The sequence below is a fragment of the Dicentrarchus labrax genome, unplaced genomic scaffold, assembly GCF_905237075.1.
Source record: "Dicentrarchus labrax unplaced genomic scaffold, dlabrax2021, whole genome shotgun sequence".
NCBI classification, from domain to species: Eukaryota; Metazoa; Chordata; class Actinopteri; family Moronidae; genus Dicentrarchus; species Dicentrarchus labrax.
In genome coordinates this window covers 22,029,274-22,053,883 of record NW_026136705.1, presented here as the reverse complement: position 1 = coordinate 22,053,883, position 24,610 = coordinate 22,029,274, and the positions used below count along the sequence as shown (strand labels likewise).

The 24,610-nt window shown below is 39.5% G+C and overlaps 3 protein-coding genes across 7 annotated transcripts; all 3 read left to right on the top strand.

Annotated features, from left to right (window-relative positions):
• The first annotated feature begins 395 nt into the window (after window positions 1–395).
• Window positions 396–6,212, top strand: rnf14 (ring finger protein 14). 2 transcript variants are annotated; one of them, XM_051401775.1, is made up of 9 exons: window positions 396–487; window positions 1,438–1,596; window positions 1,746–1,876; window positions 2,027–2,216; window positions 2,436–2,821; window positions 2,945–3,173; window positions 4,085–4,257; window positions 4,498–4,628; window positions 4,719–6,212. In XM_051401775.1, the coding sequence occupies exons 2-9, from the start codon at window positions 1,446–1,448 to the stop codon at window positions 4,777–4,779; spliced, it is 1,452 nt and encodes a 483-aa protein (XP_051257735.1). In that variant the 5' UTR covers window positions 396–487; window positions 1,438–1,445; the 3' UTR covers window positions 4,780–6,212. The 2 variants fall into 2 exon arrangements, with proteins under 2 accessions (XP_051257735.1, XP_051257736.1); XM_051401776.1 differs by lacking the exon at window positions 396–487 and adding an exon at window positions 858–882.
• Window positions 6,213–7,687: 1,475 nt separating this feature from the next.
• On the top strand, window positions 7,688–13,253 carry endou2 (endonuclease, polyU-specific 2). Of its 2 annotated transcripts, none has more exons than XM_051401209.1 (7): window positions 7,688–7,856; window positions 8,726–8,870; window positions 9,219–9,327; window positions 10,124–10,245; window positions 11,302–11,414; window positions 11,815–11,968; window positions 12,876–13,253. In XM_051401209.1, the coding sequence occupies exons 2-7, from the start codon at window positions 8,769–8,771 to the stop codon at window positions 13,128–13,130; spliced, it is 855 nt and encodes a 284-aa protein (XP_051257169.1). In that variant the 5' UTR covers window positions 7,688–7,856; window positions 8,726–8,768; the 3' UTR covers window positions 13,131–13,253. The 2 variants fall into 2 exon arrangements, with proteins under 2 accessions (XP_051257169.1, XP_051257168.1); XM_051401208.1 differs by having other exon boundaries at window positions 8,694–8,870.
• A 1,246-nt stretch (window positions 13,254–14,499) lies between these two features.
• Window positions 14,500–21,832, top strand: LOC127364261 (NEDD4 family-interacting protein 1-like). Of its 3 annotated transcripts, none has more exons than XM_051401651.1 (8): window positions 14,531–14,720; window positions 16,133–16,220; window positions 17,188–17,318; window positions 18,293–18,352; window positions 18,944–19,031; window positions 19,209–19,333; window positions 19,631–19,697; window positions 20,576–21,832. In XM_051401651.1, the coding sequence occupies exons 1-8, from the start codon at window positions 14,691–14,693 to the stop codon at window positions 20,677–20,679; spliced, it is 693 nt and encodes a 230-aa protein (XP_051257611.1). In that variant the 5' UTR covers window positions 14,531–14,690; the 3' UTR covers window positions 20,680–21,832. The 3 variants fall into 3 exon arrangements, with proteins under 3 accessions (XP_051257612.1, XP_051257611.1, XP_051257609.1); XM_051401649.1 differs by having other exon boundaries at window positions 18,290–18,352; XM_051401652.1 differs by lacking the exon at window positions 18,293–18,352 and having other exon boundaries at window positions 14,500–14,720.
• The last annotated feature ends 2,778 nt before the right edge of the window (window positions 21,833–24,610 follow it).

Sequence of the window (24,610 nt, the reverse complement as noted above, 5' to 3'; positions counted from 1 at the left end):
CTAAAGACAATTATAAGCAATACAAAATAGAGTGGGAATTGATAGAAACAGGGGAGTAAGATTGAAAAGAGGAGGTAGTAATGAGCTGACTAAGAATAGGACACAATAACCTGAATGAACTCCATATCTAACACAATATATAGAAATAGAAAATGTATATATAGGTATATACATATAAGTAAAAATAAAAAATAGAAATATAGTAAGGCCCTAAGTATATACCCTTATAATACAATATATACAAAAGTAAATGTATGCCACAGTATGTGACTGACAGAGACTAAATGAGTACTAGTAGTGAGCTTTAAAGAGTTATACATTATACATAGGAATATATATAACGTATTACATGTCTTTAAACATGAGAGAAGAATAACCTGTAGTACCCTAAACCGGCCTACGGGGGCGCTCTCACACCCACATTGCCCCCTAGTCCAGTCATGAAGCAGTCCGAGTGCAGGAGTCACTAGCACTTGGGTCGGACAAGGTAGGAAATGTGTTATTTTCACGTTATTACTGTGTTATCGTGGTTGTAATCGCTTTACTCAGAGGCACAGGTGGCCTGGTTTGAAGCCACCACAGAGGGAAGGTTTCCATAGCAGCTCCCGCTGTAGCCATAGCCACTGTTTACATCAGCTAACACTGCTAGCTAGCTTGACCCCCCCCTCCCCCCTCCCTTACTGCTACTAGTTACTTACTAGCTATCTTAATTGTCTCCTGCCGTGAAGTTTGACAGTTTGCCCTCGTTCCCAACCACCCCCATTATTATATAGGCGAGTATTAAAGGATTACTAAAGATGTCTTCTATGGAAAAAGTTTACTTTTGCTTGCTAGCGTGCTAACTTTAGTCCCAGCCACAGTGTAGCCTCAACGCTAGCTCAGGTAAGCTGATGTTATGTCACAACAAAGTTGCGTTTGCTGTCTGTAGATACTGTCTGCAGCGTTCACTTGCTCTGTGCATTAGAGTGCCTCTAAGAAAAAAAAAATTAACTAAAAGGAGATCAGAAAATCAATACATGAAAGGAGGTGGACGTCAAAGTCCAAGTGGCAGATTGATTTTTAGTAGGTAGTAAATAAACCGTGATTAGCCACAGCTCTCTCTGTCGGTGTGATGTGTGGTAGTTGTTTGTTTTATCAGATTACGTGTTGCTTTTGCTGTTTTCGTTGTAGGTTTTCACAGTGATGAATGTATGTATCATAACTCTTTCGTCCCCCTGTCCATCAGACTGTACAACAGCTCCTAGTCAAGGCAGGGAGGACAATAGACAATGGACAATTTCCTCCTCCATTTGCACTGTTTACTGTGGCTACTGTGTTATAAGTTCATTTTAATGTTTAATGTATGTCTAATGTATGTTTATATGCTGCTACTTGATGCTTGAATTTCCCTCTGGATAAATAAAGTATCTGTCTATCTATTTTGTTTTTTTATTGCAGGAATGTAAATGTCTGAGGACAAGGAAGCCCAGGAGGATGAGCTCCTTGCTTTAGCAAGTATTTATGATGAGGAGGAGTTCCACCGGGCGTCGTCTGCACAGGGGGGAGAGATCCAAGTCTATCTGGAGCTCCCCCCTGGTTTCAAAGTTGTTGTCAAAGGTACACCTGTCAACAAGCTTTGTAAAGAAATAAAGGTGCACGATTTAAGCACAACTCATTACACGAGGTGTATTGTCTTTTTCATAAAGTTATTCTCTCATCCTCTCCTACTCTTATTAAGGCGTTCATTTCCTCTCTGTGTGTTTCAGGAGAGAAGCAAACTGAATATAATGTCTGCTTCTTACCTCCTTTGGTGCTCAACTTTGAGCTTCCTAAAGACTATCCATCCACATCCTCACCGGTCTTCACTCTCAGCTCTAAATGGATGACCAGAGCACAAGTAAGACTCATGCTAGCTCATGAAATTCTTATCTAATTCTGTAACTATACTATACAAAAGCTGACCCGAATATGTGAGCAAGGTTTGCCAAACTATTCAAATTGAGAGTCAATACCTGTTGCTTCTCCTTTTCCTTTATTGCCTCCTCAGATGAGTGCTCTGTGCAGACGTCTGGATGAGCTGTGGGAGGAGAACCATGGCTCTGTGATTCTTTTCACATGGATCCAGCTGCTCAAAGAGGAGGCTCTGGACTTCCTGGGCATCCAGTCTCCTCTGGAAGTCATCAGGGGAGGAAGTAAGGCAGGTAGTGAGCGCAGAAAAACCGACCCTGCAGCCACAGGTACAGTAGGTGTTTTGTTAAAGGAATGTTGTTATTTTGCTTTTGTGGATGCATCTGTGTTAGCTTAGATAGCTTTCTAAAAGTCATACCAGCATGTATAGGAATAAAAAGTAAATAATATTTAATTTAACTTCCTTTCATTTAGAGTCAAACTGAATAGGGGGTCATCAGTCAATTTATATGTTAAGTAAAATCAATCATTTATAAATTTGTTTTCAGCTCTGACGCAGTGTGGAAGTCATTCCGAAGCTGCTGAGGAGAAGAAAAAAGACGTGAAGAAAGAAAAGTCTGAACCGCAGTTGTCTTCGCCTTCTCAACTGGACCCGCGGGCAGTTCTGTCGATGGACCCACGTGCCGACCTCCTACCTCAGCTCCTGGACTTTGACGAGGCGCAGCGGCAGAGGGTGTTTGACAGCAAGGTGTTCTGCTGTGGCATCTGCTTTGTAGAGAAGCTTGGCTCCCACTGCCTCTGCTTTAAGGAGTGCCAGCATGTCTACTGCAAGGCCTGCATGACTGAATACTTCCAGATCCAAATACGGGACGGCAACGTTCAGTGCCTTAATTGCCCTGAGCCCAAATGTACCTCCTTAGCCACACCGTTGCAGGTAAGTGTATGTGCCTGTGTTAGTCTGGAGTTCTAATGTCACTTTACAATTGAATAAGTGCCTTTTCAGAAGAGAGTTTATATAAATTCTCACCATATCAATCCATCTGTCTTCATCTCTCAGGTGAAGCAGCTGGTGGATGAGGAGCTGTTTGCCCGTTATGACCGTTTGCTGCTCCAATCCAGTCTGGACCTCATGGCCGACGTGGTCTACTGTCCCCGTCTGTCCTGCGGCACCGCTGTTATGGTGGAGCCAGACACAACCATGGGCATTTGCTCAGCCTGCCAGTATGCTTTTTGCACACTGTGCAAGCTGGGTTATCATGGTCTCTCCAACTGTAAAATCCCTGCAGGTAATGTCACAGAAAATACAGTAATTTTGTTACTAAGGCAACAAGAGGGGAATAGTTATTTTGTCAGGGTTGTTATATATTGATGTAATTTAACACTGCTGTCAGCTGAAAGAATCTTGCATTCCTTGGGTCAGCTTAATAAGACCTGGAAGTGTTGTTTTTATTTTTTTTTTATCTTTTGCGATGTTGAAACAAAATGAGCTGTGTCAATGAAAGACTTGACTTGAAGCGGTGTAGCAACAGGTTGACTTATTGAGTGTGGGTTTGTGACACAGAAAAGAATTAGGTTGGAAGCCTGGATCTGGCTCTACCAAGTTTACCTAATTGTTTCTTCATTGTTTGCCAGGTTTTTTTTGTTTTAATGGAGGAAAATGCACAATTCTATGTTGCGTTATCTCACAGTGCTAACATCCTGCTTTGGTCTGCTGCATTTATACTATGTGAATGTAAGACATATATCCTGTTTCATCATTTCTTCTTCACTCTATGTCTGCAGCCGTGCAAATGCTAAAGTAAAATTTTTGAGAGAACCTCTTTGAGGGTAAAAGGAGTTAATACTCTCATGAAATCAACTTATTTGCAACATTTCATACAGCATTCAATTGGCACGTGCATATAAATTTAAAATATAATGATATAAATATCACTCTTACTACACTTTAAGTGCAATGCATTACATTTCATAAACTATTGACTAAAACTAAATATACCGTTTTGATGTTCGGTTTTGTAAGCCAAACACACATCCTAAAGTTTTGTCTGGAGTCGAGACATAATAATAATAATATTTTTATTTGCTGTATTCATAAAATATATTTTTGAAGATATTAAAGAGTTCCATTTTCCTAATTCCAACCCTGAGTCCTTAGGTTAAAACCAGCACTGACCCTGTCATCTTTCTTGTACTACAGATGAATTGCGTAACCTCAGAGATGAGTACCTGTCAGCCACAACTGAGGGGAAAAAGTTCATGGAGCAACGCTTTGGGAAGAGAGTGATCCAGAAAGCAGTGGAAGAATCCTTTAGCAGAGACTGGCTCAATGAGAACTGCAAATGCTGTCCACGCTGTGGAACCAATATACAGGTATGGCTCCCCCTGCTGGTCACAGTGCCATAGAACAGGTTTTTTCTGAATCAACAGGGGAATCAACTGTTTTAAATGTAAAACAAACTGTCTTTTCATTTCTAACGTTTTACACAGAATGAGCGAAGCTAGTAAAGAGGATTTGGGACTATGTCCAGTCCCAGGTTATGTCAGTGACTACTGTAAACTGCTGTTTGCTGAGTCCTCTCCCACTAATGCCTTGTCTCTGTGTCTTTCTAGAAAGTGGATGGCTGTAACAAGATGACCTGTACCTCGTGTAAACAATACTTCTGTTGGCTGTGTCTAGGTCTGCTCAGCAAAGTCAACCCGTACAGTCACTTTAATAACCCACATTCACCCTGTTACAACCAGTGAGTGACACTGTTTTCTCTTTTTTTTGTTCGCCATATCAAACACTTGTACAAACATTGGTTAAATGTGTCTTTTCTTGCCTGTTGCAGACTTTTCCACGGTGTGGATCTCGATGAAGAAGATGCCTTCTGGAGTGATGAGGAGGACTGACAGCAGTGGGGTACCTCACTGCTGTATCCCCCCCTTTTTGAATGCACTTTATCTCACATAACCATCACACACTACGCCTGCATTAGCACAACAGTGCCACTTCAACCATGTTCCATCGTTAATGATTTGAATATGATCAGACATCTTTGGTATGAAACATTTAATATATGGAAAGTATTCAGTTTTTTTACTCATGGTCATCAAGGATACATACTTTGATACGTGATTAGTGGCCTCGCAAGTTAACTGAAAAAAAAGCCAAATTTTGGTTGAATTTCTCTTGATTATACGGTAGATTAATGTCTACAGATCTACTGTCGCTCCTTAATTGAACATACACTTCATTGTGACGGGTTTTGTTGTCTCGCAGGCTTATAATGAACGAGAGGTGATACTGGAATCATGGATTCAGTTTGGTAAATTCAAGGTGTTGGCTTTCAATTAGCTAGCGACTATCCCTTTTAAGTGTTTCGTTGGAGGGAAAAGGAGGAGTGTGCATTTGCCCTTCTTTGTTATTATAAATATCCTTATTGTTGTATTAAGTATCTACCCTCTGGCTAGCTTTCTGTCATATGTCAAAAGTATGACACAAACTAACAACCTTCAAGGTGGATAATACAGTTAATTTTGTAATCTAACCAAGACTCTTAGACACACACACACACACACACACACACAGAGGTTTAAAGCAATGAAGGCAAGTGTACTCTCGTACTGTGTTTTGTCAGGGTGTGGTTTTATTTTACCTTTTTACTGAAAATTATGTTTACATTGGCTTTTTCTCAAGATGAGTTAATTTACAAGGAAAATGTCTTTGTCTTTCAGCAAGGCGAGATGAAGAGAGGAATTTCATGATATTGGTTGTGGGGAGTGGTTTCATAATTAGTTTGAGTCACATGTTTGTTCATATAGAATTTAATAATGGTGAACAGTAAATATCCCTCTGATGGGGATACAGGGATGGTGATTTTGGTGTGTGTGTGAGAAAGGAAATCCTCATGTGGTAAACAGCAGAGACATTTAGGGAATGATTTATTCACACCCTTTGTACAACATTTTTTTTTTAATGTTGCCAAACATTAGTGTCGAAGAGAGGCCATAGAAACTTGATGTCTTGTCTAGGGATACAAAAAATGATTTTGTATGATGTTAATTTATTTTATTTTTTTGTTTTTACATTTCATATAAGCAGTTCTGTTTGAAATTGAACCCTGCATCAAATCTGTTCTTTTTCAACATTGAATGATTTGTTCCCCACTGCTTCAGAAGTTCAGACTACTTTCAGAATTGATGCTGATATGGACTGATGAAAAGACAATCTCTGGTTCAGTCATGGATTCACTTTTTTGTTAATGCAGACCCGCTGCCGCGGCATGTCTCATGTCAGAAACATTTGAAACATACTGTTCCTTAAAATAAATGTTACCACTTAACATTTTGTCTATTTTAATCATTGGCTCTGAGACTGACACTTTGGTGCCAGCATAATTCTTCTGCCCTCACTATGCGTGTAGATGCACAGATATCCGTCAAGCTAAACACACATCCAATAAAGGTTGAAGATAACAATTTGAGTTTTTTACTGGAAGCAATTGTGTAAAAGCTGCATTAGACAATAAATTCAATGATGGGTGATTATAAATCAGAAAAAGGTTAAACAATACTTGAGACCAAAGCTGTTGTAAAATAAGTGAGCGTTAGTTACATTGTGCTTTAAAGTCAGGCGGAAATTATCAACATTAAGTCCCCATAGGAAGTACAGCACAGTGAACATACACATAAAGTCCACATTTAAAGAGTAAAACGCACATCTCAACAGTAATTCAGCACTTCGCTACTCAGAATGTTGCATTAGCAATAACAGCTAGCTTAGTTAAGAGTGAGGTGACCATAGAAAATACAAAATTCTACAAAATAACAAATAAATTATAAAATATATAATGAAACAAGTAGGCTACCTACAGACAATGTTCTAACAAGGGCGTGTGAGGAGTGGATAAAAGTATTACCATGACACAGTATGCCTCCTTTGTTACAGTGAAAAACAAATGTCTCGCAAGTTTTTGCTTTTTTTTGCCCGTGGACGTTTACACTTAGCATTGTGTTTCACACACAACAGACACTGCTGACTCACCCAGGTATGAGACTAGGTGGGCAAAATTGAGCTAGAGCACCAAGACTGCATTTCCTCTAAGCCACCGTACAATGTAAATGTTTATTTTCACATAAGTCATACAATAATTTACACAAGTGCAGGAGAAACCAAGAATTTTTATTTTTTTTCCATTCTCCTATTTTATAGTTGTAAAAAGACAACATTCAGGGAAAAAGTACAGTTAGACACCATTAAAAAAGTAAAATGTATGAATATGTAAAACTATTTTAACATTATTTAACAAGAATGCTTCAAACACTTTAAAAGTAATGAAGCAAATCCTGATAAAATAATTTAGATTTTAGTATAGTATATATAAAGCTATATATAGAAAATATATATATATATATATATATATATATATTGTTAAGGTGCTGTTAAGTTTTTCTTAATTTCGACCAAACATTTAGTCTGAAGAGTTAAATGTCAAAATCAGAAATATTAACAAACCAAGTATTTTTCTGTTTGGTTTTGTTTTTTCTGCAGTGTTTTAGCTATAGTGCAAGTACAGTAAACTCTAAGCCTTTATAACATCTTGCTACCTGAAACGTGACCCATAATTACCCTGTAATCCAGAGGTCAGGCTGTGACAGAGAGAGAAACAATGAAATACTAAAGAAACAAAGAGCCCACGTTTTAGCCTGAGATTGAAAAGAGACGACAACATGGTGTAATCCCTTTGGCTAGAGTTGCTGACAGGGGATAACCCTTTAAAATGGCCCCTCTCTCCTATCCTGCCCTCTGTTTCCCCCCCAACCAGCCCCTGCCTGTCTTTCTCCATACACTGCCTGACTGACTGTTACTATGCCCGTAAAGACACCTGCTCTCACAAACACAGGAAACCAACCACCAGCAGCACCTGACCAACACTGAGGAACTTTCACTAACACCTCAGATCACCCAGCGTTTCAACCTCAACCAGGTAAAAAGGTTTGTGGATTTTGATGTGGTGGCTGATGGGATGCGGCCTGAGGCAATGAAGAAGTACCCAGAGCTCAGTGTCGTGGATGTGTGATCTGTTGTCAGCCGTGTTTATGTGGAATGTAGTGTTGAGTCGAATGGATAAGCTCTGCTGGGGAAGCTATTATGTTTTTGCACTGCTGTGGACTATCACAGGCCACCATTAACTTAACATGAAAGCCCTGTGAATCACTGTTTTGTGATTATGTGTATTTTTTAACTTTTATAAGCATGGGCTATGTCAACATTTTTGATGTAACGGCTTTCAATTGATCACATTTTTGTAAAAATTAAGTTCTGAAATGAATATCCCAATATAGTGCCGACAGGTGGTTGTATAAATTAAAGCCATTTTTAACAAGGGATAGTTAAATATGAATGAACATGTGCTTACATGACTTTAAACAATCAAAAAATAAATAAAACCACTTAATTTTCAAAGATTCAAGGCCTTCCTGTCTTCAAAAAAATTCCTACATAATACTAGCCTATAAAAATCAGAATAAATACTAATTACATAATCTATCTTGCCCTCACTTTCCAGGCTTTAAAAACAAAGTTAGCCAGTTGAAACACATCAAAATGCCATCATCTTTACACCAGAACATGAAAAACTGGACAAATTTTCTCCCAAACAGTTGGTTAAATTGCTTAAATCTATAAAGGACTAAATATATGAGTAAACTGCCTTTAACTACAGCCACAGATTGTTTAGCACTGCATCATATTTTAAATATATATATATTAAATGCGCTTTTTATTATTGTCTGTTGCTACAATTACTGCTCCTTTCTGTTAGAGGCATATACTGAGACCAAAAACCATCCACAGCTCATCCACAGCGGGACCAAGAACATAACCGAGCAATCGCATCATGATTGAGAGTGACAGAGAGCTGTCGGCCATGGTGCAGGAGCTATGGGACAACGACGTCAACAGACTCAAGCCTGGGAAAGACTACAGGATCTCTCTGCAGGTGCACCACACACAGAGTCAAACATGAGGCTGCTGTCTTTATTAATCACGATACAACATCTTATGTGCAGTTTACTTCTGTCTCCTACATGTTTGACCTAAACTGATGCCCTAATAGGTATAGCCCTTATCATATACGACTGTAATTTAAGAGCCTAGTCTTGGTTTTGTGTGCCATCTTGATCAATAAAAATCTATAACACTCATTTAAAGACATTAAATGACTGAATGCAAAATGTATATAAGCGTACAAGAAGAGCATTTGTTAAGATTTTTATGGGAAAACAGAAAGCAGTGAGCCTTTCGTACACTATTTGTCAAATTATGGGTGGTTCTCTTCCTGCTGCAGGGCAAAGCTGGAGACAGCATGGCCATCAATGATGACGACAACGATGGAGCAGGATATCCTCTGTTTACGTTTGTCGATGAGAACATTTTCAAAAAGGAGACTTTTTTGGGTAAGTGCATAAAGGTAGAGAGAGTAGTACACAGAGTTGTTCTATTTGAGTCAAAAGTGAGTTATCTTTCTCCAAGATGAAGCAGCCTACAACTGGACTGTCTTGATGCGGCACTACTTACCGCCTCTTACACGACTACACTGTCAGAAAAATGTTTGAATTGACAGTATCTCTTCACACATTTCACTGAGCCGTTTGCCAGTTTGATACTATCCTCTCTGGCAACCCCCTTCAGAGTAAAGCTTTTTCATCCACTCATAATCTCCTTATGACGAACAGTGACATGTTGCATAAGCACAGAGCATGACTTCACTGCACTGGGTGCGGAAAGATGCTCCCCTACAACTACTGGCTTCTCCTTCTAATTTTCCTCCACATGATAACCACTGAAGCGTACTTCGCTGCAGCAATTTTTCTCTTTTCACAGATTTATGTAGCATATAGGAGATGGACAGAGCTGTATAAGGGAATTAGGTTATGTAATAGTTGGTATTCAGAGTTCACCCTGAGGCCGCTGTCCCATTGAAAAAAGGGAGGATTCCTCCCTTCTTTCTATTTTTGTACTTAGTTTGTCTATAGTCTTCCACTCTGAATTGTTCATGCCAAATGTATCAAAGTAGACACACAAATCTCAGTTAAGATACTCTATTTATACTCTAGCTTTGCTTGGTTGTCTTCATAATTGTCATTATATCCGAAATTTCTAGGATTGGACAGCACTTAACCATATTACGTGTTTTTGAAAAAATTACATCATGTATTATCCCAGATTGAGTGTCTGCTTTTGTTTCCGCAGCCTTTATCTCCCTGTTGGATAACTACGAGAGTGACACCGGTGAGCCAGAAATTGTAACCCCAGAAGAGGTGGCAGAGAACCACAAGTTCCTGGACTCCATCATTCACACTTCCACTATGAAGGTACCTTTGGGGACATTTGGAAATAAACACTCCCCCCTTCCTGTGTCTCATAAAGGCCTATTTCTAGTCAAGAATCAATGAGAATTATTTAGAAGTTACATGGTTGTTTAAATGACTCTTTAGATTAGATTATTACTTTTAGTACTCATAACCATATTATATAGACTAGGTCGGGTTCTGAATGTTCTTCATATTGTTCTATAGGTGTAACCCTGAAAACTCTGTTGTTCTGTTCTGTTAGCGACAAACACGGTATGTCATACATATCTGGTTGTGGCATCTGTGCCAAACAAAGGAAACATGGCAACAATTACAGAACACAAATCCGATCCACAATCACTTTTGTCAGAGAGATGCAGCTCACCTGGTCTGGCTGCAAGATTTTTGTTTTTGTTGCGTTTCGTTTGTCTTTATCTAATTTCCTTTTAGTTCTGTAAAATAAACATATTTTTTAGTTACAATTCTTAAGTGTTCTTCCCTCCCTTGTCCAGCCTTAGTGTGACAAACGAGGAATCGCTGATTGGTATCTAATAGTGATCAATTTGGTTTGTGCTAAAATGGGTTTAGGTGTTTTTGAAGTGTAGATTATAGTGTAGAAGTGCCTTTGGTATTCAGCATTGTGGTTAAGATTTTGGGGAGTATCACACAAGGATTTTTTGTTCTCTTGTTAAGACCGGTTACTTTTGTGGAGTGTGAATGTTTGAAGGGAGCGGCATTAGTCCCCAGTTGTTTGGAGGTTTAAGTTAAGTACTGGTGTATGTAATTAGGGAATTTAGCCAGATCTCAGTTAGTAAGAGCCATGCATCCCTTTTAATAGGGAAGACTTGGTTTTGTTTAAAAAATATGGTCCAATGTCCCTCCAAATTTTCTCTATTGTCTTTTCAGTTGCTGATCGGTGAAATAATAAGATTCACTACACTTATACGAATTGCAACCTGGAACATGGCATTATCCTTTTGATACCAGCATTTGAGCTTCCCACCCTGAGTGTCAAAAAAATGGCTGCTGTGTGTATATGGCGACTGTTTAATGAAAGAAACTCTTGTTTATTTGCAGATAGCTCATAAATACCTGGTGGAGAAGAACCTCTCTCCAGCGGATGACACAAAATTCAAGGAGCAGCTGTACAGGATCTGGTTTGAGCTTTATGCAAGGAGAGGATCCAGCAAGTGGGTGAAATCTGGCACAGCACCTAAATATAACATCACTAGTGGAATCTGACACTATAATGGTAACTGTCGTACTTGGAGAAAATGGCTCTATGTAGCACATCCAGTGAGCATCACTGCGTAGGACGATACGGAAAATATTTACTTGTGGTGTTCTGGATGGAAGCAACCACTAAACACATCTTGTACAAATGACACATGACTTAATACAACTTGGTCATTTTCATAGATGCAAAGCTGTTAAGTTTTATAAGGTTGCCTTTAATTGAACTGAGCTTGTGGCATGACCATGAGCTGATGAAATTCCACCTTTTGCAAAGGTTTTTTCAGCATTTAACAAGTTAGAAGGATCCTTCTGACAAAATAACTGACAACATGGCATAACTCTGTGTCCCACCAGGCCAGACTCCTCAGGGTTCGAACACGTGTTTGTTGGAGAGACGAGAGGAAGGCGGACTGTCATCGGCTTTCACAACTGGATCCAGCTCTACCTACAAGAAAAGCTGGGACACATTGACTACAAAGGCTACAGCTACAATCCAAATTCACCCAAGGTGCGATGCTATGTGTTTCTTGCTCTATCTATGATGGACCAAAACGGGGAAAAAATACATTTTATTTTATATTTAAAAATCTATTCAGCTTCCTTTTTGACCTGAGAAATACTTTTTGTTTTACTGTTTTGTCTTTTTTTTAAGGCAAATTTCATACAGTTCAGTGCAGTAGTTCCATAATATAGATCCTCCTTTGTGCCTTTTCACAGCCAACTTCTAAAATGTCCCCCATCACACATTCATACCCACATGTTTGGTAAATCTGTCATCTTTCTCCTGTCATCTCTCATCTCCTCTATTTCCCCTCAACTTGACTTGCACTCTTTCTGGTCTTGCTCTTGTCATCATTCTTGCACACTGATAAGAAACTCACATCCTGCTAAGACCAACTTTGCTCCCACCCTTTTGCAAAACACTGGGAACATGTTCTGGGATCTTAGCCTGTTGGTTATGCTTATGTTGAGGTATAGACATTATCCGAGACTAACGTCTAATAAATTAATGAAAAGTTATATGATCTGTGCCCAAATCCTTAGCATTAAATCTCTCTCTCACTGAGTGTAGCTTATGTAGCCAAGTTTATCTTGAGAACTAAGCAGAAATGAGGGTCCTGTAGTTTGAAACAATGGGTAATTTCCATATCCTACTTTGCATAATTTTCACTTATCCCTTATGCAGTTCCCAAGTATCATGCAACGTACTACATGCCAAAGTATTTGCATGGCACACTGAACCCGAGGTACACTATTATGTTCGATATTATGATGAGCTTATGGCTTACCAATAGGGCAATCTTCCAAAAAGCTTGTGTATCGCTTCAAGTTTTATCATGCTGACACCCATCCCTCACCATCCTCTTGTCCTCTCTTTCATCACTTGCCATTTCTTTTTTTTTCTCTTACTGCAGCCTGATGAGAACAAACACATCCTGGCGCTACAGTTCAGCTGGAAGATGGGCATAAAGCCCAAAGGCAGCATCTTCATCGGCGTCAGTCCCGAGTTTGAGTTTGCGCTCTACACTCTCTGTTTCCTCAGCTCGCCCAACGAGCGTGTCAAAGTCCAGTTCAGTTTCTATGACGTGGAGATTGTTTGCCACCACTACAACCAAAAGCACATAGGCACCACGTACCCTGTGCTCCTTAAGTACCAGAACCCTCACTAACTTGACAAGATATCAATTTGAGATGTAACTTCTCCCATTTCTGAGCTTGAATACAAAGTGTCACAGGTATTGTTGTTGTCTTTTTATTTTAGATAAAGATACAATAAAACCTTACAAGACCCAGTTGCATTTGTTGTTACTGCAAAATGATGCCTATTCTGAGAGAATATGTGAAGTGATACAGGATATATAAGTCATGCACTAATTACTGATTATTGTATTACTCTTTTTGTATTACTCTTAGAAATAATTGTGACCACATAAATCTGAAGATGGGTATTGATCTCAGTCAGTTTCTAATATTATATGTATTAGGGGAGTAAACAAGTTGAAATGTAAAGATTTTTTTTCAGTAGCTTCAAATAATTTTGCCAGGACAACAGATCATCAATATCTCACATTTATAAAATCCAAAAATCATGTTCACTGTCCCCTTTTTTTTCCAAACTCAGAACATAGACAGCAACCCAACAAACAAAAGGGAGTGTAACACACCCAAGTCCACAAACACAGACTGTCACAAATGTCCCCTTACATCCACAATCCATGAAACCATACACAAAAGAAAACCACCACCAAATAGATAAAATAAATACAAGTAAATACAGTTACCAAATCATTATATTAGGTGCCAGTAAAGATAATCTTCTCTGTAACCTATTCAAAAGTAGCCATGTGGACATCACCTAAATCCATTCATAAAAACAGCATGGGTTAGGTGATTTCCAGTGTCTCAAAATGATTGTACACCCTGTAGTTGTAGCCAGACTGACCAGTAACCTCTTTTGTTCATTCACAATAAAACTGTCCAGTAACAGCCCCAGAAACTGTATTTTTAACAAATTATTCAGAAGTGTAACAACATCTTTCCATAGGTGCTCTTTTATTTTCCACAAAAAGATTATGTTCAAATTGAACACCTTTCCTGTGTTAAGTTACAGGTAAGTTGTAATTTTCCTTTTACTTTGACGTACTGTAATGTATAACTTTTACTAAGTATTTTAATTTTCCTAGCTCTGTCAGTAACGTTACTAGTCGTGGTTGTTTCACCTTTGTTTCAAATGGGGGCGGTAGAGAGTTTGTTGTGGCCAATGACGTCAATCATTTGGCGAGCAAGACCTGCGTCAAGTTAGTGAGAATCATGAGTGAGAAGACAGCTTCCGGTTCTTGTTTCACAATAAAATAACCGGAAATGTATATATATTTTTTTAGAACAAAAGTGATAATGGCTCTGCGTGGGGAAGAAATGACTGAATAACCGATTGTTAATGATGGAAGCTACAATTATCTCACTCAAAATAACTAAATTAATTTGCAACGCCGCTGTCCATGGCCTTTATTTCCAAACCCTAACAGGAAGCCTCGTCTTTCAACGTGACCAATTCTGTAGCTTGACGGCAGTTTCGTGTGCGTGAAACGTCGAGCAGTCGAGGGACAAACAGGATTTGATTGTGGCGAGGACTGACTTTTACCGTTGTTACTGTTATATAATTTCGTTTTCGCTGGGTGTCTCGGCGGCGTGTTCCCTCTTCTGTTGAGTTACCAGCCGTTCACATCGGAATGGCCGAACCGAGCGCCCGGTATCATCAGGTAACGACGACAACAATTAAAGATTTAAGCACAACCCGTTAACGTTGTTACCGTTGACTTACAGGACGCTCACACTCACCCAGGTGTGTCGGTGTCATCTCTTCAACAAAGCTGAATGTCATTATCGTCAGATATGTCGGTATTATTGAGATTAACCTCATTATTTTGCATCTTTTGAAGCTACCTTTTTTTTTTTTTTTTTAAAACCGCACTGTAAACGAAAATGCTAACGGTTCCTCGTTAGCATTTTTAGTTCAAGCTAACATGAACGTGAAATCGATTATGTGTCGATTGGGCGTTTTGTCTCTCATCGTGGGTGTCTTGCGTTGAGTTATAAGCTCACTGTATGCTGGCTCGTTGGCCTTGTTGAATACTAACTTAAACGTGTAACTTAATTTTAGCTGACGCTTCTCGACGGTCCTCTATGGATGCTAATGTTTGGACAGCACATGACACAGTAGTGGGTGTGTTCGCTGGTCATCAATCAATCAATCAATCTAACTTATCTATCAAGTTTAGCTGACCTGCTTTGTTGGGTTTTGGTAGGGCAGACAGTACTTATTATGATTATTATTATTATTGATTATTTCCTGAAGATAATTAGTTTATTAGTTATTTCTTAAAGAGGAACACTGCGCGAGTGACACAGGATTTGTTTGGTGTTTTTAGTTTTTATGCAGTTGTTAAATTAGTAAACATTAATTCCTGATTATTAATTTATTATTTAAAGGGGTGGTGTCACGAATCCTTCATGTTTGTTGAATCATGCCAGTGGATAAATGTCTCAGGTCACCTGACTTAAGTTAAGTAATTGATTAAGTACTGGTTAGCACTGTCCCCATTTAACCTCTAATCAATGCAATCCTACAAACTGATGGTGGTTCCTTTTTATAGGAAACTATAGGACCTGTAAAATGACTTGTCAACCACACCAAAGAGGAAACAAAGGGGGATTTTAACCTCTAATTTATACCTCTATAAAGCCATTGTTTGAAACTGACACTCGTATTAATTGATCAAAATGAGTTTGGTTTTAAAATCTTGTTTAGCTGAATCACAAGTCTGGCTTCTGTGTCTTAAGTGACAGACAAAACTGTGTCTGGGTGTTTTTAACCAATTGCCCTGCTCACGTGTTTATTACATTTAATGAGAGAAAGAGAAAATAAGTTGTGGTGGCTGCTACGTTCCTCTTTACACTCTTTTATTTTGTGCCCTGGAAAATGTTATTGATGCTGAGTTTGTGAGCTCTTTTAAGGAGGACTGGGTGTTGGGATAAGCGTTGAACAAGATGCAGGAGCAGTGAAGCTCTTTTATCTAAAGGCACCTGTTTCAAATAGAGAGCCGGTGCAGCGCCACCTGTACATTGTAGCCTTGAGTAAACCAGGAAGTGGTTTTTCCCTCCCCTTCCACAGCTGCCCAATGAGGAGGACCCAGAAGAGAGTCCACAGGTAGCAGCTGACGCTCCACCTCCATACAGCAGCATCTCAGTGGACAATGCTGGTAAGACCATGACCCAATCAGATGTTTCTCTGGTACTGAGGTCATTTGTAATGGTGCAATATTGGAAATCATATTTTTCATGGTCTGCACATTATGTGGTATTAATATTGATAGCTGTATAACCGCACTATACACTTCCAAAAAGATAAATGACCACCGCTTATGAGCAGCTTCACACTAGAAGCACATTCATGACACATTTTCAAGAAAAGGACTGACTGTACGAGGATGAAAAGACATCAATCCTGGTGTTAACATCACCAGGGTTTGATGTCTTTCCATCCTCGTACAGTCATAGAATTTATATAGTCATATAGTTTATAGCTCCAAAAACACTTTGAAGTGTACAGTACCTCTTTAACCACCTAAACTGTCTTTGGCAGAGTACACAAACACACAACAGCCAAGTCAAATTTGGGTGTGCCATCCAGTTACTCACACAATTATCATTCATTAGTGAATGATAATTGATGGGAAATGATGGGTCCTGCTGCCAGCAATTTTTTTTTTTGTCATTTTAACCGGCGAAAGTGACGGTCTGTGCCAGCTAAAAATGAGAGGCTGCTAGCTGAATGTTTTTGTATACTGCTCTTTGCTAATAAGTGCGCAGAGATAACAAATCTGCTTCCATCGGTGGCCTCATAATTGTTTTTATTATTCTAATCCCTTACCAGAGGATAAACACGACTGACCAAACGCAGGATTCACTCTTTCAAGAAGAGCAGATTGCTTCTGACAAGGAAACTTTAGTTCAGAGATTACCTCTAGGTCGTGTGCCGGTTTCCACTTCTGGAGCTGCGTCAGTGACTAAGCACAAGAACACATGTTAAATGGTGGCTTTAGTTTTGGCAGTGACAGGAAATATGTTATACAGCTACGAGCCAGCTGTCTGCCAATACAAAATAAGACTTTTTACCAGTAAAACTTCTGCCTTTTGTGTTTGTTGTTGTGCCGTTTTCTTTTTCAGCCTACTTTGACTTCAAAGAAGACGGGGCTTTCCCCAAGCCTCCATCATACAACGTAGCAACTACGTTACCTTCCTATGATGAAGCAGAAAGAACCAAGGCCGAGACTACTGTTCCCCTGGTAACTGGAAGAGTGAGTGTCTCTTTTTTTTTTTTTTCTCCTTTCTTGCCTGCGGTCACATTCAGTATATGCAGACACTGTAGCTTGTGCTCAAACACTTCCTGTGTTGTCTGCAAGGCAGGAAGTGCTTAGTGCACCATTACGAAACGTTTTTTCTTTCGTTTTTTCTTTTGTTTTGTGTTCAGAATCACATATCTGTCTTTGTCTTTCTGACATGAACAGCCTTTGTTGTTGGTTGGAAAAATAGCAGATTCAATAAGAAAAACATATATACCACTCATATTAAAGGGCGTTCAGTAATAATGTGCCACATAATTCACACAGTCTATGTTTCACAAGAAGCTTCTTTCTGTTGTGAATGCTTCAATCTCCCAGGCCCCCTTGAACTACCCTCTGATTATGTTTTATGGCTAGCTGTTTTTACTGCTAGCTCACACAGTCCCACCACCTCACGTCAGTAATGTGTCCTTGCCGATGGAGGTATGGATTGTCAGTGTACATTTTAAAAATGTTGGGTAGACACATTCAAAGTTTCCAAAGCTTTAATGGCACGACTGCTTAGGAAAACATCTCTGCTCTTTACACAAAACATTTGGTTGTGGGAACCCTTTCCTCTCCAGTTATTATGTAGCTGTAATTGTATTTACAAAGAGCAAAACACACCTCATCTTATACAGCATGCCATTAACTTGTATTTAATGCCTGAGGGATTGTTAAAAAAAAAAAGGACACCAGCAATCTAACCTCCCTTGTGCAGGCTTGTCATGAGCGCCATCTCTGAGTCTCTCTGTCAGCGGCAGAAATTAATCAGAAATTAATTCATACCTGACATGTCTTGAAATGAAAGAAAAATGCCTATCAACTGAAAAATGATAGCACCTCTCTGACCTCTAGTGGTCATTGTAATGCTTTACTGCATGTGGGGGCCACCCTGTTTGATTGTTGGTGTTGTGTTTCCCTGCCACGCACTGCCTTGCGCACAGCAGCAGCCTCAGCACAGGGAACGCCTGGAGACTTTTGACGATGTAATTCGCAGTTCACTGGAGGTAACTGGGAGGAGTGGGAGGAGAGTGTATGATGAGAGGAAGTGTATTTGGTCCTGGTTTGTCGTGTGAAAACACAGATGTACCTTCGGTGTATGTATTCAGTACCCCACCCTTCTTGTATGTTTGTGTATTTAGAATGCTAGCTAGTGCTTAGTTGATATTATACTAGATGTACTGGTTCTCCCGATATCCTACATTGAATCTGACTGTCTCCGGATCTTTAGGTAAAGTGACAATAATAGTAGTTAAATGGGCTTGCTGTGTTGTGATGATTCCATAGGTCCGTTGGTTGTTTGTGTTGTATATACTCTCTGTTGTCAGCAAAGCTTGGTTTCCCTTTAGCAGGTGCTTGCCAGCGCTTTATGACAATTCACTTTGATCTCAGTCATTACATTGTATATGTAGAATTTCGAACACACACTACTGTGAATTGGTTGAAATTAAACTTTATCAAATTGATTGATCTATAGACTAAAGTTTTAAAGTAAAGCCCTGGAAAGCTCTGCTACTGCCTTGTTGTTGCCGTGGTTACATTTTTTGAGTGCTTAAATAGCTTACTTTTGTCTCTTTTTGTCACTTACTCTATGACAGGATGAAGACTTTGTGACCAGAGACGACTTCGAAGATGCTGATCAGCTGAGGATAGGAAATGACGGCATCTTTATGCTCACTTTTTTCAGTTAGTTATCCAAACTACTTGTCTGTTTTATTCTTTTCTCATCGTATCCATGTTGTTTCATCTTCAGCTCTTCTCTTCCTAGATTTGTACAGAAATTACATCCTCTATTATGTAAGATACCAATGAGTGAAATTAGGACTTGTCTAACACGGTCTTCTCCCTCCGTCCTTTGTCCAGTGGCATTCCTGTTCAACTGGATCGGTTTCTTCCTGTCCTTCTGTCTGACCACCTCAGCAGCTGGCCGCTATGGGGCAATCTCAGGTTTTGGCCTCTCCCTCATCAAATGGATCCTCATAGTCAGGGTATGATAAGCAGCCCACACACACAAACACAGACATTACAGAGTACACACGAAAAACACATAAAATGTGGTTTTATGTACGCACAAACATCTCAAAAGCCCCAAACACCACCCTGGTATTTTAATGTTGTTTCTGTAGTGGTTGTCTTGTTGGCGCTGTGCTATTTCCTCTAAGATCTCTTTAAAACTGCCCTTCCTTTCTTCATTCACGTTGAAAACGCAGGACTCATTTTAGTGAAACCAGTACAGGCCATATTTATTGTAACCAGTCATTTCTGTCGTTCTGTTGGGTTTCTAGTTCTCCACATACTTCCCCGGTTACTTTGATGGACAGTACTGGCTGTGGTGGGTGTTCCTGGTGCTGGGTAAGTAGCCAACCTCTGAATTTAAATCAATCAAATAGGGAATCAAATGGTTTTGCCTGGCTTGTGACACATTTCTGCTCTCTGGAGCTCATTGCAACAGTGTTTAGGTGTCATATGCTGTAAATATACAAAATAGTTAACCTTAATTATCCTGTTATAGGATGATAAGGTTATTGTTTGAATTCATTATTTCAATGAAATGAAGATCCTGCTTCTCCAACCATTGACTGCAGCACATAGAGGTGCAAAGTAGGAAGAATACAAGTTTTCCCTACAGTAAATTCCCATTTTTATAATGTTTTGAATTAAAGTGGAAGCATCTGCATAAGCTCCTGCTGCATGCAGCTGTTTTCAGCAAAAACATCAGACATCTTCTTGTATCTTTTTAAAAACATGTTTACTAGTTATTACTTTCTCCCTTGGCATCATCATTCCCATATTGCCAAATGAGTTAAAGTAAGTTAACATATCATTTCATACCAAACAGATGCAACTATAAAGATTGTGTTTGTTAGGACGTTAATTTTTTTGCTACCTTGCTAGCAAGCACAGTTTTGGTTTATGTTGGTTAACCTAAAGTAAACCTACTTTATCATCCTGGTTGTGGTGATTGGCCACACCTGCCCCCATAGAGCACACCAGCAGTAAATGTGCATGTGTATAAATATGCGTGTGGAGTTGACCTGACGAATATCCTTCTAGCATCAAAATGTCGTCATTAATAAAAGATTTTGAGTGTGCAGGCTTTACTGATTTTTCATGATGACCTAAAGACCCATTCAGAGCACCTCGCTACATTAAGCTGCCAAGTCCTAAGGTTGTTCCCTAGCAGTTCTAGTTGTGTCTCACTGTCCCGTTTTTTTTTTTTTGCTCCTCAGGCTTCTTGCTCTTCCTTCGAGGATTCATCAACTATGCCAGAATCCGCAAGATGGCCGACACCTTGTCCACCCTGCCCCGCACCCGAGTCCTCTTCATCTATTAAGCTCAAAATCCATCAGTTACCATCATCACTTTTTCCTCCTTTTTAATGAGATATGCAGTCTGGCTTCATCCAATCAAAAAGGGAGGAAGAACTTTTTCTTTTTTTTTTTTCCTCTGCTCCACATGATTTGGACAATATGATGATTATTGTCCCCTCTTGGTCTAAACTAGTGAATGCTGAGAAATCTGTAAAACCCTTCAGTTGTTAGTGGTGAACTGTCATATGCTATTTGCAATTATGAAGTGTGTGATGTATAAATTAATGCCTTATTTACTGTTTTACTATCTGTTGGTAGCAGCAGCAGCAGCAGCATACACTGTTCCCCCATGTAGACACCAGGGGGCAGTCTTGTTTGTGTTATTCCTTTCACCAGTCTCTGATCTGATCATTTGTATAGCGAGGTGCTTCTCAGCCCAGGGGTCAGTGGGTAATTTTGGGATTGTGGGTTGATTTCAAGTACCAATTTAATGTGTATTTAACCCTTCTGACCAAGCATTATGTCCCTTGTGAAATAAGTATAAAAATCAGGTAATACAAGCCTGAAAAGGGAAAATTACTAGCTTTTTTTGGGGTTTGAGTTTCTGAGAAGGTTGAGGACCATATGAATAGAAGATCAGGGGCCTGGCTTCCCCTAAAGCATCCCCCCCATGCATTCATGAATTGTCTATGCTTACACACTGTAATCAGTAATACTTTTACTAATATATGATACATGTATGTCAGTAGAGAGCTAAAGCTGCAATGTGATTTCCAGGGGAGGCCAGAGCAGAGCTTCTTGGGCAGGTCGGGAATCACTGCTTTGCTCAAGAGCACAATGACAGATGGAATAAGTCTGTCTCTGGATTCAGATGTGCAATTGGACGGTTGTGGTTAAATTAATGATTCTGATGCTCTCTCAGTCATTGGCATCCCATTGGTTTTCCAAAGAGGAAGAAATTATTGTATTGCCAGATGTGATTTGGAAACCCTGCCCTGTGAAGAATTAATGAAGTAATATATTGATACAGCAGATCCCCCCCCTTTTTTTTTTACGTAACAATGAAATATTAAAAGCGTCATTCTTTTTATGTTTAACCTCAGTCTAGTGGAAGTGGAATGATTATTTTAAGTATCTGGCTTGGAAAATGTTTGGAATTAAAGTGGAAAAAGTACATTTTGGTGTTGAGCTATTTATCAAATAGCGGTAAGCCTTCCAGTCAAAATATCACATGACGTAAATGCCATTTTAGTTTTGCTAGTTATTCCGGTTGCAGGATACCACTTGCTCTCCGCTGGCGCACCACAACAACTCAAAAGTTAAAGCGCTCTATCATATCGAATGTCATCACTGCCGGTCATTGGGACTTGGAGACTAGGATGTGTTCTTTTCTCCAAAATGCCTAAATTGGAGAGATGTATCAACAAATAGAAAGAAATTATAGTCTGTCAGTTGATTATGAGCTTTGATCAAGTTTACTTTGAACTCGACCTCACCCTCATGACCTTACTGGTACTAAATAAAATCTACCATGTTTAGTATTTTAGAGTGTGGCTTCGGAAAGGTGGAGATCCAGCAGCCTTCAGCCACAGCGAAGAGGAAACCTAGCTGACCATGATGTTCAGTTACTGACATGAGACATGCTCTTAGCCATACTAAATTTAACACACATGAGACACGTGTGCGTGCGAGAACTGAGTTGATTTACTCGTGGTGGCTAATTATACATGTCAGCTGTGTTTTTCCTTGCCGTTGGAACAGGAAGTGAAGGTCACTCCACCTGGAAGACATGTCACACCTACTGAAACGGTCTTTGGTTTCACTGGAAACTTTTACTGTCACATCACTATGGCTGGATATTGGCCTCTAGTGGTCCTCAGTTGATATGGCATTTACTCCATTTAGGTCATCCTTCATAGGGCACTTGGGGAAATGTCACTCTCAATTCACTAAAATGATTATTTTTTCAGCATTAAACAACTCCCAGGAGGAGAACATAGAAGTCGAGCAAAGCAGATTTTCATGCTTGCATAAATCCAGTCTATGGTGTGCTGTATGCAAGGAAAATGCATTGTAGACTCATGCGACGTGGGTCAAACGTTTTAGGGGAGTAGAAGAGTTGTGAGATTTGAAACTGAATTTGACACAAGCTTACTGAAAAGTATACATATATATATTTTGAACAAATGTTTCTCTTCTTTATGAACTATAGATTTTCTCCTTTGCTTACCTCTAAGTTGCTGCACCACTGGTACTTTTTAAAAGTCAGATATCCTGAAGTCATCTCTTTTGCGTTGTGCACTTGGGAAAAACAGAAACAGCTGTGGTTCAGACATTACAGATGCTAAGTAGCTCTGTGTTAAACATTTTAACTTTAAACTGTCTCAGTGTGAGAAAATTCATTACTTGAGTATTTTAAGAAATGTTTTCCAACATTATGTCTTAGATTTTCCGAGCACAAATGGCCTCTAATGGCGGAAGGATAGAAAAAGACAAATAGGGCAAAGGTCATATGCCAGACCCTCAACACCGGTCCACTGAACCACCACGTCACTTGGATAAACAATCTTCATTTTGCCAGGTGCAGACGGGTTTAACTGCTGACAGTGTTTCAGCTGTAAATTCTGGCAAAGCACACAAACAACAAAATTCCTTATCATCCACATCTTACACAAATTCATCCTCAGTCCCGAATCCCTCTCTAACGTCATTCCCGCTCTGCTCCAGCAGGGTCACCCAGTGCAGGTGTTTTTGTTATCCAGATGTCATTCATAAAATAACTCCATTGTGCCAAGAGCTGTCTGTGTCTTGTCAGCTGCCCTCGATTTACAGAGACGGAAGTATTTCTTGGAGTAATTGATGGGAATTATGTGTGCTAGCCAAGTGCCTGCACTGCTTGCATGTTTTAGCTATCAAAAGATAAGAGGAGGCTTTTTGATTTACGGAGAGGTTGGGAGTGAGCCATCTTTCCAAAAAAGATGTGCTTTACTTTTCTGGCTCCTGTTGGACAGACTTTTTGTGCAAAGACGGATGTGAATTTACAGTAATTTATAAAAGAATATAATATGTTTAGTACAAAAAGTCCTTGCAGCAGGAAATAAAGATGCAGTTTTTCATGTCTGATAGTTTTATTATGTGCGATTTACCTGACTTGACTGCAGATTTTAATAAGCACGGTGCTGGTTTGTTTCTGCTGGACAAAGCTAGTTGTTTCCTGTCTTTATGCTAAGGTAAAGCTAATCATCTGCTGGCTTCAGCTACATAGCTTACCACGCACACTTGAGAGTAGTATCGAGAGGAGTATCGGCAAGTCAACGAACAAGTATATTTTCCAGAACATCAAACTATTCCTGTAATAAGAGTGGTGGTGAACAGCAGCCGAGGTTTACATTGTTTACACAAAATCTGCATCTAAAGTGAGTCAGTGCAGAACTGTGTTGTACGATCACCACTAAAGTTGCTCAATGGGATAATATTGGCCATATTGAGCAGCTGCCAGATGGGAAACTTGAAGGTAAAAAGGCACATGCGACCCTCATGGGACACATGGAACACCAATTTGCATTTCAAAATCAATAAATAACACAAACAATTGTGTAACGGTTATAAGCATGGCAGATTGGCAGCTTATGTGACCCTGCATCAGATGTGTGCACCTGCTGGGATTGCGTTATCACACAGATCAGCTAGATTGACTGATTGATTTTATTATCACAAAAGGGAAATTGATTTGCAGCGTGGGCACAAAAACAGGACATACGAAGTAAAAAAAACAAAGACATAGCCCTCATTAGCAAAAGTGCAGAAGAAACAACAGAGCAATAAACAGCAGTAAACAATACTATACAGCACCAGTGTGTAGCGCTAATAAGAGTTCCAGAGGGCACTGGTCAGGACAAATGGAGCTAAAGCTTTCAGAGTTTTCTCAGAAAGGCAGATTGGTGAAACGAGTGA

What these genes read in the sequence shown, in the direction of transcription:
- LOC127364261 (XM_051401649.1), top strand. Translation starts at nt 14,691, where the DNA reads ATGGCCGAACCGAGCGCCCGGTATCATCAG. An exon ending in AATGGATCCTCATAGTCAGG is followed by an intron (nt 19,334 to 19,630) that starts GTATGATAAGCA and finishes TTGGGTTTCTAG; the next exon opens with TTCTCCACATACTTCCCCGG. An exon ending in GTGGGTGTTCCTGGTGCTGG is followed by an intron (nt 19,698 to 20,575) that starts GTAAGTAGCCAA and finishes TTTGCTCCTCAG; the next exon opens with GCTTCTTGCTCTTCCTTCGA.
- endou2 (XM_051401209.1), top strand. Translation starts at nt 8,769, where the DNA reads ATGATTGAGAGTGACAGAGAGCTGTCGGCCATGGTGCAGGAGCTATGG. An exon ending in ACTACAGGATCTCTCTGCAG is followed by an intron (nt 8,871 to 9,218) that starts GTGCACCACACA and finishes TTCCTGCTGCAG; the next exon opens with GGCAAAGCTGGAGACAGCAT. An exon ending in TTCACACTTCCACTATGAAG is followed by an intron (nt 10,246 to 11,301) that starts GTACCTTTGGGG and finishes GTTTATTTGCAG; the next exon opens with ATAGCTCATAAATACCTGGT.
- rnf14 (XM_051401775.1), top strand. Translation starts at nt 1,446, where the DNA reads ATGTCTGAGGACAAGGAAGCCCAGGAGGATGAGCTCCTTGCTTTAGCA. An exon ending in CAACTGTAAAATCCCTGCAG is followed by an intron (nt 3,174 to 4,084) that starts GTAATGTCACAG and finishes CTTGTACTACAG; the next exon opens with ATGAATTGCGTAACCTCAGA. An exon ending in GCTGTGGAACCAATATACAG is followed by an intron (nt 4,258 to 4,497) that starts GTATGGCTCCCC and finishes GTGTCTTTCTAG; the next exon opens with AAAGTGGATGGCTGTAACAA.